The 16674-nt window shown below is 41.6% G+C and overlaps 1 protein-coding gene across 1 annotated transcript in view; it reads left to right on the top strand.

Moving 5' to 3' along the window:
• Positions 1-14965, top strand: part of LOC114440072 (double C2-like domain-containing protein alpha) — a 33756-nt gene extending 18791 nt beyond the window's left edge. The window contains exons 6-11 of the mRNA XM_028412347.1: positions 2804-2930; positions 3320-3379; positions 11635-11843; positions 13707-13788; positions 14160-14256; positions 14827-14965. Coding sequence (XP_028268148.1) covers positions 2804-2930; positions 3320-3379; positions 11635-11843; positions 13707-13788; positions 14160-14256; positions 14827-14963 — 712 coding nt within the window. The 3' untranslated portion in view covers positions 14964-14965. The remainder of the gene's footprint in view (positions 1-2803; positions 2931-3319; positions 3380-11634; positions 11844-13706; positions 13789-14159; positions 14257-14826) is intronic.
• The last annotated feature ends 1709 nt before the right edge of the window (positions 14966-16674 follow it).

Genomic DNA, 16674 nt, shown 5'->3' with positions numbered 1-16674 from the left:
GCTTTAAACTGTCGATGTTAGGCACATCTCAAGTGTGTGTGTGTGTGTGTGTGCTTGTGGCACACTGGGAATAATTCATGGTCGCTTTTATTGGATCTCATTTCAGAGTGATTATACTTACAGCCATTAATCAACTGCAGGGACATCTTGACATTCAGACATGAAGCTCAGTTGTCATCTTTCATTAATTTAGCTGTCAGAGCAGTAACCTGCTGTGTGAGAAACATCGAGCTCATGCTGAATTTAAGGGCAGGATTCATGTGGCAAAGGGAGGTTCTCACATTTTCTCTGCTGTTCACTCACACTTGTATTCATCCACTACAAACAGGCACCATAATCAGAGGAGTCATGTGGAGAAACATGTTCCTTTTTCCCACAAAGTCTAGTGTGTGTGTTTCTGCATAATGTAGACAGGAAGATTTATTGGAGGATCGTGCATGTTCCACCCTGTAATGATGAATGATTGTTTCTAGCATTGAAGGCGCAGAGGGGGCCAAACAGAGAAACATACCCATAATCAAAAGAAGTGTGAAATAACAGAGTGGAAGGCCTTTAAGTACCGAGCTCAGGAGCAAACATTTAATCTCAACTACACATGCAGCAAAGCCAGTGTGTGACTGTGAAACGAACCTCTAAGAGAACTGGAGAATGTTTTAAAAAAGTGTTTGTGCGTCTATGTTGCACCATTTCTCTGCAGACACACAACTGCTGTGTGTCCTCTTGAATCAATAACCTCTTGTGGGATGCATCACTCTGAAACTTTTCAGGATCAAACACTCAGGTTTAAAGTAGTTTGAACAGACAGAGGCGTCACAGTGCAGCCTGAATTGATTTGCATTTATTCACTGCCTGTTAGTCTTCTTAATGTTTTGTGACAAACGCAATAGGGGGGAAGTAAGGGGAAAATCTGCACACATCACCTGCCTGTCATGGTTTTACGGAATATAGATCACATGTCCTGGGCGTAATTGTAATCCAGGCAGCAACTATGACTCCTGTCAAAACATGTTCAGTAAACATAATTAGAGGTGCATATTGTAAACGTAGGAGACAGACTCACCTTGTGATGTCGTGCACTGCTCTGTCAGACCTTCATGGCAACAGGTTTCAGGATCCTCTGGGGCTTTGATATCTCACATCTCAGAATGAGACATGTTGGTATATATTCCCAAAGGATGTGTGTGTGTGTGTGTGGACCTGACTGTTCCTGAAAATGTCAAAAAAAAGTCCTCAGCATCTATAAATGTACAGACTTTCTGAGTGTGTCCTCATCTGGTCCTTGCCCTGCTGTTTGAACACTTGTTTTTGAGTGTTGGAGGTTAAATTGGCACAGGAGGAGGCGTCAAATTTTCTAGTTTGCAGCTCCACAAGATATTTTACCTTTCAAAGTTTGCAAATCTTATGATTCATTACATAAATGATAGAAAAAGAGAGGTCAGGCACACAAACACACCCACACTCTGCTTCTTATGAATACCCTTTTCTGTGAATGTCTCTATCATAAGTATATACATACAGTATATTGAGAACAGAGTTTGGTGACATTCTCGGCTCAGGCTGTTTGGTCTCACCTTTCTCTGCCGGTGTTTCCACATTGTTTACCTCCACATTTAAAATGCTGTTTGCTTTAATCTGAAGCTCCTGGCTGCACTGATGCTGTTTTAATACCTCTGTCTTTGGCAAGGCACTTCACTGTTATTGGCTCTGCACTTCCTTTTCAAACAGAATGAAGCCGCTTGCCCTTTGATCTGATGTGGTTTATTGAAAGCAGAAATGGGCTTTTCTTTCTGTGCTGTGAGAATGATGTATTTTTAACAGCCTCTGCTGTTTTGTCTCGGTTCAAGCTGTCTGTTCTGGTCGACATCAGGGGGAGGACAAGTTTTTGTCAGTTTGCATGACAGGAAAAGAAAATATAAAAAGTTATTCAAAAATTAGAACAGGTTAAAGGAAACATCTTTTTTTTTTTCTAAAAAGTTAGTAGAGATAAGATTTTATTGGCAATGGCCTGGATTATTTCAGTTTGACCTCATGATGGTGCTGTGTTTTCACTGTTGATATGAAGACATCTGTTTTAAGCTATTGACACAGTAACATGATCCTGCAGCACCTTGGTGTCATGCGAAAATGCAGAACAGCATTTCCTTAATATTTTTAAAGCCGCAGCTTCCATAACCTGATGGAAGATCTGAAAGTCTTTAGTTTGACCAGAATTGCCTGTGACATCTGTGAATGATTGCAGTGTGTCATTACTAGTGAAGATCGAGAAATGTAGGGGTGACACAAACCTGCTCACTCCTCACTATAAAAAAAAACACTCATTGACAGGTGAACCATATTTATTGATATCCTGTGTAGCTCTGCGTTGGTTGCATGGCTGCGGGAGGGACACTCTGTGATCAAGTCCTGAACAGAGTGTGACATTTTACTTTATAAGTGGCAGCTTCAGTTTGATCTCGATCACTCCGATGACCTTTTCCAGAGCTGTCGAGAGCTCGTCTGCAGCAGCAAGAGGAGGAAGAGGAGGAGGGTTTCCTCTGCACCACCTGCTGCTGCTGCTGACAAAGGCGTTATATCCAAGTGTGAGGAGAAACCTGAGTCACTGGTGGGAATCCCAGAGGAGGAACCATCCTCATTATCTCCTGCTTTAGATTGTCTTACAGTCAAACATCCAGTTAGAAAAGGTTAAGTGTACAAGTCTTTAGTGCTAAATGGATCCAGAGCTATGTAGGTAGCTCTTCCCTTTTGCTCTTGTTTTCTCTCCTCTCCTCCTTTGCCCTGACACTGTTGCCGTCTCTGTGTTCAGGTTGACTGTGTGCGACGAGGACAAGCTGACTCATAATGAGTTAATTGGGGAATCCCGGGTACCACTGAAACGTGTGAAACCCAACCAGACAAAGCATTTCCACACCTGCCTGGAGCATCCGCCACCGGTAACACACAAATGTTACTACTGTGCACGTGAGGATGTGCACAATCACTGTCTGGAGTCATTTTGACATAAATATATACACTTATATGATGACTGTTTCTACTACTATAATCTCAGGATTACAGTAATAGGCTGTGTTCATTCACCACATTATTAAGTAATGCAGGAAAAAGTAAGGAAATAATTGTATTATTATTTTCCCCACACACAATAGGCTGTATTGTGCACAACTAAAATAACTTTAGGTGTTAAAAAACATGACAGGTATAGTTTTCAGTATTTTCAGGCACATGATGCACTCTGAAAACAGAGAAACACACAACTACTGTTTTTTCTCCAGAAAAAAAGAATCCTCACTGTTTCTTCTGTCTCACTGTGTTTGTCCTTCAGCTCCCCTCTCCCACCGCCATGGGTGAAGCCCTTCGAGGAATCTCCTGCTACTTAAGAGAGGTAAAGATCCATCTGTCTTTCATCTTTTATGTCTGCAGGTGCAGAACAAGCACTGAACGGTTCATAGAAACTGAACCTCATGACAGTCGCAAACTGTGAGGCGATGCTCCCATTGATGTTCATTGCAGATTCATGAGGCTGGGGACTGAGGTTTGAAAATAGCCTAAAGCTGAAGCACTAGTTTACTGACTGCTGTTTCCACAGATGACATAAACTGGCAGAGTTAATAAAATGTAAATAAGGGATTAACCAGTCTAATAGAAAATATAACAGATTCACTGTGAGGACAGACATTTGGCCTTGAAGTGACATTAATTTTTAAAACCACGCTCTGCACTGTAAGGCCCTGTGTGTGGAACTTAATGAGTTCACTGTTTTGTTAAAGTCTGTGTATATCTGAAAGAAATTCCCATTCTTCTTCATAATTCATAGCATTTCTGTTAGCTGAAATGTGTGTGGAATCTTATGAAACATGATGAAAACCTTCAATAACTTTAAAATTTAAACGTCCATTTTCATCATTTCAAACAAGTGGCAGCCCATCCTCACCAGGAAAATGATTTTTCAGTCTTTGAGAATGGAACATGAGTTCATGGCATAATATTGATGGGGATGGAAACATGTTGCATGAAGAGAATGGCATTCTTTGTAAAATGTTTTGAGTTTGAGTGTTTTAAGGTGATCTTTAACTGAAGCTTTGCCTTGTAAAAAAAGGGTTAGGGTGTCAGGTTATGCCACAGTGCAAGTGCCATCCCCAACTTATCTTCTTATGATTGGAAGGCGTTGGGCCAATGAAGAATGTTTCTAATTAATCTGTGCTTGTGGTAAAACATGATGACAGTAACTGGCAACAGTAAGTCAGCCTTATGGGACAACATCATACAATTCACATGACATTTACATAATGACATGCGATAGACAAAGAGTCACACCTCACTACTAATGACTTCTTGTCATTACTTACGCCTCATTGTTAATGTTAGTTACATCTCCTTCTTACTAGTGCTGCCTGCCTGAAATAGGTCTGTATAATATTTTAAACAGTGTGTAAGATTTGCATCAAATCCATCATAAGAGAGCTGAAAATTAAATTGTTCCTCTCTTAACAAGGATGGTTGTCATGGTGAATAAGTCTCTACTGTGTGACCCTTATGAATGAATAAACACAAGGAATCTACTTCCTCAATGTATGGAGCCTGTACAAGCCTCTGAGATATGAGTCAGAGAGGACTGTGTACCAAGGGGATGGAGGAATTCATGTTTTAATTAACCTCGTTTTGTTTGTTTTTGTTCTATATATATTTATGATACATCCAGTCAGGAAATACTTGAAAGCACTGATTCAGTAATTTGTTCCTTCATCTGAATTTCAGCCAAAGAGCTTTGCCTTCATTAATTAGAATTTGAAGAGCAAATGGAAACAGAATCTGCATGTGAAGGAGCTAAAGACGGAGGATGAGAGCAGTTTTAGTGAGACATTTGATGACAAGAGGACACAAAATAATAAGACAAGTGGCTCTTAATGTGATTCGGCATCATCAAATACTCAGAGAGATATGAGCCAGTTTAATCTTTCACTAAAGAAGCTTTTTATTTGATGATGATTTCTTTAAAATATTAAATCTAAGCACCAGAGACAAGCAGGGTCAGATCAGATTTAACATCCCAGTGAAATACAGGGCTGCAGTGATAACGATTCATTAGACAAAAACAAATGTATAACCAGGACCTTATAACACAATCAACGGTGTCTGTAATTTAAACCAAATGCTAAAAATAAACAGCACTTTGCTGGGTTAAAAACACTAGGTGAAACATTAAGCAGGTGACTGGCTACAGCTCATCAGTGTCACTGCTTCACTAATTCTCACTAGTTAATATTTGTGTGTCTTAATCAACAATTCTTTGAAAACTAGAAACAGATTGGAGACTGCTCGAGGTCTCTATTGGAACAAAATGTGGGGAAAATGGAAATGAACCCCTTAAGCCCCAGGCTGTTCTGAAATTTTCCACTGACAAAAACATCCAGCTCCACAAGTGAGGATAAACACAACCTCAAGCTCTTTGGATCCGAAACAAAATGTCTCTTTGTCTCCATCACCAGGTTTCATCAAAACTGTAAATGAGACTCTGTAAAATCATGGTGGGCACAACAGCCCTGTATTGTTCCAACAGCTCCAACCATGTGACCCCTCTGAATAAGCTAAGGAAGCTAAGCTTGTGTCTTAAAGCTCCAATTATTATGCTTATCTTACACGGATACATTTGCATCTCCGTGTACAAAACAAGGACTGCGCCATGTTAGAGGTAGGAGGTAATGTTCCACACAGAAGTGGATCACGTAAGAGCAATGAGGTGACATCTTTGGTTGTTAATCTAAAGCAGCAGCTTCAGTTTTCATCCAAAGACTGATTTAAAGGGTTTGGAAAGCAGAGACCAGCCTGCAGCATAATTCTCACCAAGTGACTGCTACTGCGACCCAAATCTAAATCCCAGCCACTTAGAATATCTCAAGAAATAATGCAGCATGTTCTCACTTCATTTTAAATGATGATCGTTTTATTCTCTCTCTCATAACCCGATCCTTCAGACATCCCTCACCGTCTGACATCCTCAGAATTTAACAGCCAACCTTACACAAGTGGAGGTCATTAGTTTGTCTGCTACAGTCTAACGTGTGTCTACAGCTTGCTGTTGTCATCTAACTCAGGGGTTGTTGCTGTGAGGCAGCAGACTCTCAATCAGAAGGAACACCCAGAGCAGGTTACTAATTAGATTTTTCCCAGGCACAGTGGAAGGTGATGTGATTTTACCGTGAAGGTGAAACAATTCAGTGAGGGGCCGTGGTAATCCGGACACAGGAGTCACAGCCTCTGTAATCCAGATGTGGTCCAAAGTCAGGGACAAGTCAGCTCATTGTCTTCCTGTCATAAATGAGATGGCTACTTCTGTTTTTTGTCTCTGAAACACTGAAGCATTATTGCTATTTATTCTGAAAATTATGCACAATTAAAGAGCTTCTTGGAGTCAAAAATGACAACAAAAACTAAAAATGAAACATGCATGAGGACAAATGCTTTAAATACAGAAGACACTTTAAATAACAGATCATCATTAGTTAATTTCTTGGAGCTAATTATTGGAGCATATTTATGTGCATGAATAAACAGGCCCTTCTGTTATGTAGAAAACATTCCCTATTTCAAAAAAACTATTTTCCTAAATCTGCAATGCAAAATAACCAAAATAATAATGTCTAATAATTAGAACCTGGAAACTAGAAGACTTAAAAAAATAGTAATAATAGAGGTGAAGCTGCACATCGTGGCCATTTTCTTGCCTGTGAGTGTGAAAGACTGAACCAGAGCGCTTGGACAAGGTCGGACTTTCTCACTGTGTCAAAGTGACAGCAGGCAGGAGAGCATAAAACTAGACAAAAGACACATCTGGATAAAGAGTGAGTGACAGCTGGAGGAAGAAGGTGACACTTAGTCACGGAGAGGACTTCCACCCTACAAAGAAGAGGAGATGGACTTCAGGGGAAGACATGACACTTTCTTGTGTCCTCAGTAGTCTGTCGATCAGTGAGCATTTCAAGCAGGAAGTCTGCTCCCTCGCTGCGCTCACAGTTAAGGCTAAATAAAAAGTCAGGTCACGTAGAGAAGCTTCCTTCAAACTTTACTCTGCAAGCTGGTGAAAATCCTTCTGAAGAAGATGCAGTCAGGCAAAAAAAAAAACCTGCAAGAACGATTTGAATATTTCAGCTTAAGTCCGTCTACTCAAATATGGATGTGTTACATAAGTTTTCTCATCTACACAGACCAGAACCATTTGAATACAAGGCTGTAAACATATTTCTGCTGTAAACATGGAGGTCTAAGGGAACTGACTCCAGTGGCCAGTATTATTAGGCCGAATTTCACAACCATCATTGCTGCATAACCTCTTCACAGAACCACATTACAGCCCAGTCCAACACCTTAATAAACCTGCCTGGAGGATTTCAAGCACGTTGAAGTGTTTTCTTCAACAGGCTTCCCTGAGGTCAGACTGACAGGCGGCGATGATGCTTTAAGCATGGATTCAGTAAAAACAACAGGGAAGAAGAGTCTGCAAGTGAAGAGGTTAAATGTGACCACCACGTTCTGACACATGAACAGTGGATGTTTAAAAGGTCTCGGATTTGCAGGTGAATTGAATCATAAAATATTCATAATGCTGGAGGCTGAGCAGCATCGTGTGTCAGGCTCAGGTCAGTGCAGTGGCTTCTTTTAATATCGACAGATTATAATAACAGCAGCTCTGCAAATGAAGCCATTTCTCTGACTGCTGATGATCATAAAGATGAGGCACAGGAGAAGTCAGAACTGAAGACCACACAAGAACTCACTGGCCTTCATCTGCTGTGGTCTTGAGGAGGAGGAGCATTCCAGAAGATGATGAAGACACTAAAAATCTTTTATTTGTCTGGAATCAGAATCAATTTCAGCGAGTTCTGTGTCGCTGTTATGAGTGAGAAATAAGCTTCAGGCTGGACTCTGTGTGGAGGTAGTATTTGTGTCTATTTTCAGACATTCATTTGTAGCCTCACTGAAGCTTCTTGTCATCAGTCCTCTCCATGTGGGCACATAATGGTGGCAGAGTGGAGTGAAACCTATTATCTGAATTAGTCCTCATTATACGCTCTCTAACTGGGATCATTTCCAGTGAATTAAACTGTCATGAGATGAAACTACTTCTCATTTTTCTAGACGACTCCTGGACCTCTTAAAGACTTCTGGGAGTCTTCGAGTGTCAGGTTAGAAAACCTCCCCTGTGACAGGACGCCCTCACATTCATCTCACCAACCCTCAGGACGAGACGAGATTTCCTGTTATTAGTCTGTCACTTCCTGTTACCGGACCACACCTCGACACATCCACAGGGATGAAGACCGTGTGTGGGTTTATTCTGGGCTAGTGGATGACCTGAACCTTATAAAGGCACCATGTGTCACATAGAGCATGACTTCAGAGAGTTATTGCTGTAAAACAAATGGCTGCCCCAGTGCCAGACCTCAGACACACTGAATCAGCAGAGATTCAACTCACTTTATATGATTATATCTAATAAGGCTAATAAGGAGAAAGATTGTGAAGGAACACTTACAGTCTTCATTTGAGTGAAGGATGATGGCTGTTAGAGGGTATATTGATATAAATTGTTCACATAAGCTTTGCACGTAGGCAGGAGTCACCTGATATAATGCAAAGTTAACACAGATAACACATCCATTATCTATGATAAAATAGGCACTGCTTAGTCAGAGCTGAATAAAATGTGTTTTTCTCCCCATCCGGACCACAGCTTTCAAACTAAAACTGGATCATCTTTTTTTTCCTAGAACTGCCTGAGTAGTTTGGACCCTGGTTGTAAATGCAACATATTAGTGTGGATGTTCTTGTGCTTTTAACAGGTGCACAAAAGCAGCCACCTACCATGTTGTCATCAGCATTTGTCTTCTTTCAAAGTTGACTTTACATTCATGTGGCGTCTGTGACGCAGGCAGAGCTGAGCCGGAGCGAGCTCATTAGCTGGCTGCCTTCACCACCAGAAATACAGGTGTCCTAACAAAGACGGAGGCACAGGAGGCAGTTGTTATTGTTTTCAGCCAATTGACCTCTGCACAGTGACAAACAGGAGCTTTACCTAATGGCTCACCTTCAGTCTTTTGTATGTGTGTGCAGGCTGATCTGAGTCAAGCCAGCAACGCACACCTGAAAACAAACAGCAGCTCAGTGTTTCTGTGGGGATTACATCAGCTCTGTCCCTTTCACGTATCACTGCTCACACACTGGAAATAAAGTAGTTTGACTGATTAGAAATGTCTGCTTTCCTAAAAGATAAATAAAAAAAATAATTAAACTAATTGGTAGCAGCACAGAATGTGTCTAATTAGCAGCCTCAGACCAAGCACAGCAATATTTATTACACATCACAATGTATTTAAGCCAATTTAAGGCCAGCTCTGTTGTGTATAATGAGATCAGTACAAAAAACAAGAACAGCAACAAGATAAATGAAACACAGAAGAGACTCGCCCCTCTTTTTCATGTCAATCAAACACAGTGGGACACATTTGAATATTTCCAGCCTATTTTCTTTTGTTATATTTTCATTTTTTTTTTCATTTTTTTATATTAGAAATGTTATTTTAAGATAAACCTGTAAAAGCATAGAGCAATCTCAACCCTTCCTTTGCTGCTGTCAGTTTTCAATTTCCTGCAAAACATGAAATAGCAGATTTTTAATCAAAGCTTTCTGTAGGAAGCCCGGCCATCAGAAGGTTCTGGATGAACCTCTGCAGCTTCGACTTGGTTTCACTCTCTGATGCTAAAGCTGTGAGCTGGCTGTCTGTCAACCGCTCACTTGGAACATGAACCCACAGCCTGATGACATTTCTTCTGGCAGAAGGACGTGCCATTGAAGTGTGGATTGTAGCAGATCCTCATTTCAGCCTGAGCTGAGCGGCTACCTTTGTAAATGCTGCAGAGCTAATTCAGCGCAGGGTTCATCTAGAAAGTGTGGCTCCCACCAATTGGAAGTGGGCGGAAAAGAAATCCTGCCAAGCTGTGCTGACTCCCGCTAAAAGCCATCGATCTGCTTATTTCCTGACCTTTGGTTGCTTTTCTTAGCTGCAGTTTTGGTGGCGGATGGTGGGAAGCGGGCTGACTGGAGCTGAATATCAACTGAAATTGTAGGAAGCATTTAATACAAATGATTTTTACCCTTTGTCTCACATTCTAAAAGATCAGAACAAAGTATTTTCTTTTCTGAGGCGCAGTGAAAGGTCAGCGTGGATACAGGTGAAACTGTGAGCTCACACTGACTGCCTATAATGAGCACTGGTAGGGTGAACCTCTAATAAAGACAGGAAACCTCACCCCAGGAGAAGGGGGTGGTGGGTGGGACAAACACGGAGGATTAAACTATCGATCTTCTCACCCTCTGCTGTGCAGTGATCAGAGAGATCAAATCGAACACATGCAGTGAGATGAGTTTTAATGAGCAGCGGTGGAGGTGCGGATGTCTTCCTGACCTTCTGTTTTCGTCTTTGTGGTCACATGATCTCTTCTCTGTGGGAATTTTCTGTGGATGGAATGAAAAAAAAGAAGTTTGGTTTGCCGAAGAAAATGGGATTAAGTGTGAACTCAACAGGATTTGACTCCCACAAACTGCAGGTCTGTTTTTAGATAAAGCTAAAAGCAGACATGATGTATTATCCAATCGTAGCTGAGCCTCTCAACCTGCACCTGCTGTCAGACTCCTAAAGCTGTTTTAGAGGCTCTGTATTGTAAGGCTTGCAATGACCAGATAAAACTGTGGTGAAATTTTCTCGAATGGTAATTTTTATTTTAGTTCCTCCTATAGAAATATCTACGGGAGACAAACTGGGGCTTGCTTTACCAAAATATCCAGAAAGGGCAGAACATGTTATCAGTGTGATTTCTCTGTGGACAATCTGCTGGAAGAGGGTTTGAAGTTCACAGGGGTCACCTGTGGGAGCCGGTCTGAAAGGCTGGAATGCTGTCAGTTAGAAGTGCCCGAAGCAAAAGCAACGAGGCAGCTGGAACACCAGAGGCAGACACCAGATATTAAACACTAGATATATTTGAAACGTTGAATCCATTGATCCTCTGCTGCTCATTATCTTGTTACCATATAACTAGACCAAAGGTTCTAATGGTTGATTTGCTTTTCTCTTCTGTTTTAGGACAATTTAGGATTATGATCAAGCTTCTGACACATCTGACAAACTTAATTCACCTAAAAATAATCTGCTGATTTATAACACAATCCAGTGTAATTAAGGCGACCTAGTTAATCAGACTAAACTAATCATAATAAGACCAAACAATCCAAGAAATCTGAACACACTAATCTAACACAGAGATAAGACTCGTATAATCTGATATTTTGTGACCCCACTGATCAAGGTGCCACACTGTTTCTTTTGATCTAATCTGTTTCAGGCTCAACTAAACTGATACTCTATTGAAATAAATCAGACTACTCTAATCTGATCAAAGTCACCTGGATACAGTAAACAAAACTTAACTGCCTGACCAACCAACCAATCACCCTGTTTCCATCACACTAATGCAAATAAATGAATTGATGGTAATACAACTGCACTAATCCGATCAATCAAACTAAAAGGATCTGTTTAAAATAATCTGACTAGACTGATGTGACTGATCTAATCTTGTCCGCAGTGGGAGAACGAGCAGCTGCACAGTCTGGAGGAGAGAGGTCGTCTCCTTCTGTCCCTGCAGTTTCTGCCTCCTCTCAGTTCGGAGGAAAAAGACGCAGAAGGAGGAGGTGGCGAAGGCCGTCGCAGCGGAGGACTCTGTGTGGGCGTGAAACGCTGTGCCCACCTGGCAGCCATGGACGTCAATGGGTTCTCCGACCCCTACGTCAAAATGTAAGAATTTACAGTCTGACAGAGGCTTCATGAGATTATACATGTTCTCACTATGTTAAAACATCATATATGTCATGTCATGTCAACACTTGAAAAAACAAACAGATGCATATTTAATAGAATTACAGTAACTGGGCTGCTTTACAACATCCAACTCAATGCTGTTTGTCAGAATAAACTAAAAGTTATTTCTCAACAATGGGAGAATATTTCGGTTCTTTTCCAATTTGGCACCAACACATCATGCTTAAAGTGTTTTTAAGCTAATAAACTTGTTGAGTTTTGTAAAATTAATAAATTGGCTCTGCATTTTGGCCTCTTACCAGGATAATGGCTTCATCAAGTAATCCTCATTGGCTGAATGCAGACTAACTGTGACCGGTTTGTTGGTCAGAAACATCCTGGTGCAGAAACAACCGAGGATACTGACTAAATCTCACACTTACACATCAACAAGACAATTAAACACTGGAGTTCTGCCATCTTATTAACTCTCCTCATCATGATGCAGTTATTGTGTTTTTTGTTTTGTTTTTAAAGAACCATCTGTTTCCTGGCAGGAAAGATAATCAGTGAAAGAAATAAAACAGTTTGAGCAGTATCTCGAGGATTTAAGGCTTCTTTTTTTTTGCTATTGTTTCCTGTCGTTCCCTGCACTGTGTCAGAATACAAACTGACTGTGAGCACGAACATGGAGTCTACAGGCAGCGGAAGGGTTAAGTAAACACACAGAGATTTACCAGTTTTACAAACGACTGCTGCACCCAGAATATCAGCCTCACATTCAGCCAGTTTATCAGTTTAGAGGAGGTTAACATCACTCCAGACAAAAGCAGATCAGGCAGTGTCATCCACCTGATCACTTCCTGTATAAACACAGTCATGTGACTTCAGGAGGCAATACTGTAATGCCTTAGTTTACATAGTATAGGTTACTGTGACACCTCCTGCTGCATGTACAGTTCTGCATATGTGAGGATGGGAATATAATCGTGCACATTGAAACTTCACCAATGATGCTGATGTTGGAGCTAGTCCACATCTATAAAGCTTATTTTAGTTTCAAACCAATAAATGTATAGAAAAACTATTATTGGACGCCTTCATTAAAGTCAGTGAGACATGTAATAATGTCCATGTTGTAATATATATTATGGACCCTCTGATGTCAATGACCAGACAAGGGGATTCCTTCCTTCATATGGCTTTAAAAAGTGGTCAGAAACATGTGGCTGCAGGCTTCTCAATAACCACACTGATGGGAGCAGCAGTAGGTGGATGGGCAGTCAGCGGCCTCAGCTGTTAGACGGCGGCTCAACAGTCAGAGTCAGGCTTAGTCAATTCAGAGAAAATTAACAAGTTTAATATTCTTACAGGCAGCTCGGGGCTTGTTCATTTCCTACACCGCTTCCCAGATGCTCACACAGTCAGTGTCTGCAGAAAGATAACGGGGTGCCATCGGCCTGAAATGGCATGCGGCCCCAGTCTTCTTTTCTCTTTGTATTAGCCTGTGCTGTCATGTTGTCCCAGGCCGCACCTCGATTTTATTAAGTCCTCATGTCATCCTTAAAATGACGGGTCAGAACCAATTACTGCCACTGTCTCCACCGTCACTGTGTGTCACTGTTCCACCATCCTACACATGCAGTTATTGAGATGTGTCTGCTGCTTCGTGTGGTTTCTAATGTGCCGCTAACTGATATCTAAAGCTGAAAGCCAGTTTCATCACAGTTTTCTTGAGGTTTTCTGGGCTGACATTTTTAGTGGATTGATCACTATTAAGATAAAAAGTGCAGGTTTCCTGCATGTACCAGCTCTGTGCAGCGGAGCAAACTCACATCCCTTTCTGTCTTTTCCTGTCAGATACCTGAAGCCCGACATACAGAAGAAATCCAAGCACAAAACAGCCGTGATGAGAAAGACCCTCAACCCTGAATTTAACGAGGTAAGAACCCCCACCTGCGCCCCTGGGCCAGTCACAGCGGGTCCGAGCTCCGCCTCACCTCCACCTTCACTGAGCAGTGGCGTTAATGAGCTCATACTGGCTCGCTTCAACTCTACAGTTATTGTCTCATTTAAATCATCTGGCCTCATCTGGCTCCAAAATAGTATGGCTGCCTCAATGGTTTCCCCCTGGTCTGCAGGAAAATCCACCGCCACTTGTTTTTCTCTCAGGGGAAAGAAAAGGCTTCCTCTGCATTCAATTAGAGATTTTAAACAAGCAAGCAGTCACATCAGATCAGATTTTTCTCTCGCACAGCTTCACTCAGTCATGAATGTGTTTGTCTGTATGTGTCCTCTCTGTGTTCGCCGCAGGAATTCTTCTATGAGATCTCCCTGTCGGAGCTGACCAACAAGACCCTGGAGGTGACGGTGTGGGACTACGACCTGGGACGCTCCAACGACTTCATAGGTGAGACTCTGAGCCCTCTTCCTCTTCCTCTTTCTCATAAATTGAAAGCCCAGTGGTCCACGAACACCTTCCTCCTGAAGCTGCTGTCTTTATGGAAGGTACTCTGAAAAATCTGTTCCATGGTTGGCTGGAGTGTGTAAGAAGGTGTTGGTGTAGAAAGTTATAAACAGGATCATCCTCTGGTTCAGCTGTGAATAAGATGCTGTAAATATTAATGAATCTAGCACATGCTTCTCTTTAGTGTTGGCAAAGCTGTTCGGCAAAAGCTTGAGTATGTTTGTGAAGATTAGTACTGTGTATTTATCACACTTACCAGCTGTATGACTCGTTTTCTACCCACAATTAAACTGTTTCTATTATTATGTTTCTATTATTATGCTGGCTGTACGAGGAAGTGCAGCTTTGGCGCTTCCACACACTGGCTTCAGTCCGCAGCACTCTAGGTTGCTAGAAGTCTCATAGGTGCATTAAGTGGATGATTCTATAGTGTCCACACTGTAATTAATCCTGCTGGCTGTGATGTGTCCACATTAATAACCCCCAGCTCTCTTTTCTGTACTTCCTGTTTAGGCGGTGTCTGTCTGAGCTGCCACTCCCAGGGTGACGCCCTCCGTCACTGGATGGACTGCCTGAAGAACAAGGGCCGCAGGGTGGAGCGGTGGCACATCCTGTCCAATGAGCTGCCGCGAACCCTCAGCCACGACTAACCCCCCCCCTACTTTATGAGACGGACGCAAGCAACTTCACCGCAGGAATCTGCAGTCATTGAGAGGACAGGTCGTTTATAATAAGAGCCACCGGGCAGGTTGGAGAGCAGGGTGGAGCTGGAGTAGCATGGTGGTGTGCCTTCATTACTAATCAGTAAGTTATCAGGGGGTCGGTCAACACTTTCAGCATCACATCTGCACTCAACAGACACACATACAGACCAATGAACAGGATTCATGAGGAATGGAACTGTCTCTCTTTTTTTAAGACATTTTGGAGATGTGTAATAACCTGCATGTTTATTTCAGCACACAGATTTGGCCAGTGAATCACACACCTTCACTCAGAAAGAGAGGAATACATCATTTTTACTTTCCTGTCTGCTGTTGTTCTTCTGTTTATGTAAACAGAGATCATCTTTGCAGTTCAGCTCATATGTGGTTTAGCTTGGCCATGGGTGCAGTACTGTCAGAGCATGTTATACAAGATTTACATGTATGCATAATTCTGAATGTAAGAAATGTGCATGAACACTTCAGCTCTTTGATGAGCTATCTGTTAGTAAAATGTGCTCTGCCTACGCAAACATAAGCAAATAAGCTAGTCGACTACAGTAGACATCTTCCACCCTGTCACAAACCACAGCTTCTACCTTCACAATAGAGTGTGGTGCCCCGTGCAGCTGTCAAAAACACACACACCTGAATCTTTTAACATCGAATGTTGCTGCTTTCCAGCCCTCATAATGTAGTTTCTGGAGTTTGTTCACTCTTATCTGACTTCTCTATAAAACCTTTTCATTTAGTTTGGGAGAAAACTGACAGAACACGGAGTTCTAGTCTCACTGAATGTTATTTCAGTTTCCTTTAGTTATTATCATTTAAGACCTTTTCCTCTTTTGTTAATATCATGGCAGGAACACAGATGGAGGTAACAGCCAATTACATTTAAAAAAATGGAAGTTCGGTAGTCATTGGATGGAACACTTTACTTTCCTAAATCCATTTGCTCCGTTGTAGGCTGTAGCTTCCTTTGCTGGTTATAGAGTCCAGCAGTGAGATTTGTTTACATGACTGCTGCTCACATAGGCCTCTGAGTTAAACAAGCACAGAAAAAAATACAGTTTGCATAAACATGATCATAAACTAAATCCAAATGTAACCCTCTTTCAATATTTGATCAAATATTTAGTTCTGTAGTCTCAGAAATCTGCAGCATTCAGTCATCTCAGCTCCTCCTATAGACATATCTGACACACACTGTATTCAAGTAAACAACAATATGAAATTGACATACAAATGAGGGGAGCCACATAGTTTGTTGCTGTCTCTAATGACCTCATTCAATTGAGTTTTTTTTGTTTTTTATTTGTTGGACAGTTGTTGGTCAGCTGGTCTTTCAAGGTGCTAACAGTGAGGGAATCTCACACGTGTGTGTTTCTCTGTTGCTGCTCCTCCTGTTGCTCCATGGTTTACAATTAAACTGTAAAAATCCCATTCTTTTTCACTAGCTGACTCACAGTTAGCTTGGAACTGTGGCATGGTGGCTAAATTCAATGTCAAATTTAAAGGTGAATTGTGATCTTATCTTACATAACTTCATTGTCTTGCGTGGCAGCATTTGGAACGTGGTTGGATTATACTGGTTCATTGCCAGAGTGCACCCTGGGAGTGAAAACTTGTGTGCACAAATTTGTTCTTAGGCATTTTC

The sequence above is a fragment of the Parambassis ranga genome, chromosome 8 (assembly GCF_900634625.1).
Source record: "Parambassis ranga chromosome 8, fParRan2.1, whole genome shotgun sequence".
NCBI classification, from domain to species: Eukaryota; Metazoa; Chordata; class Actinopteri; family Ambassidae; genus Parambassis; species Parambassis ranga.
This window is presented reverse-complemented; position numbering and strand designations above follow the sequence as displayed.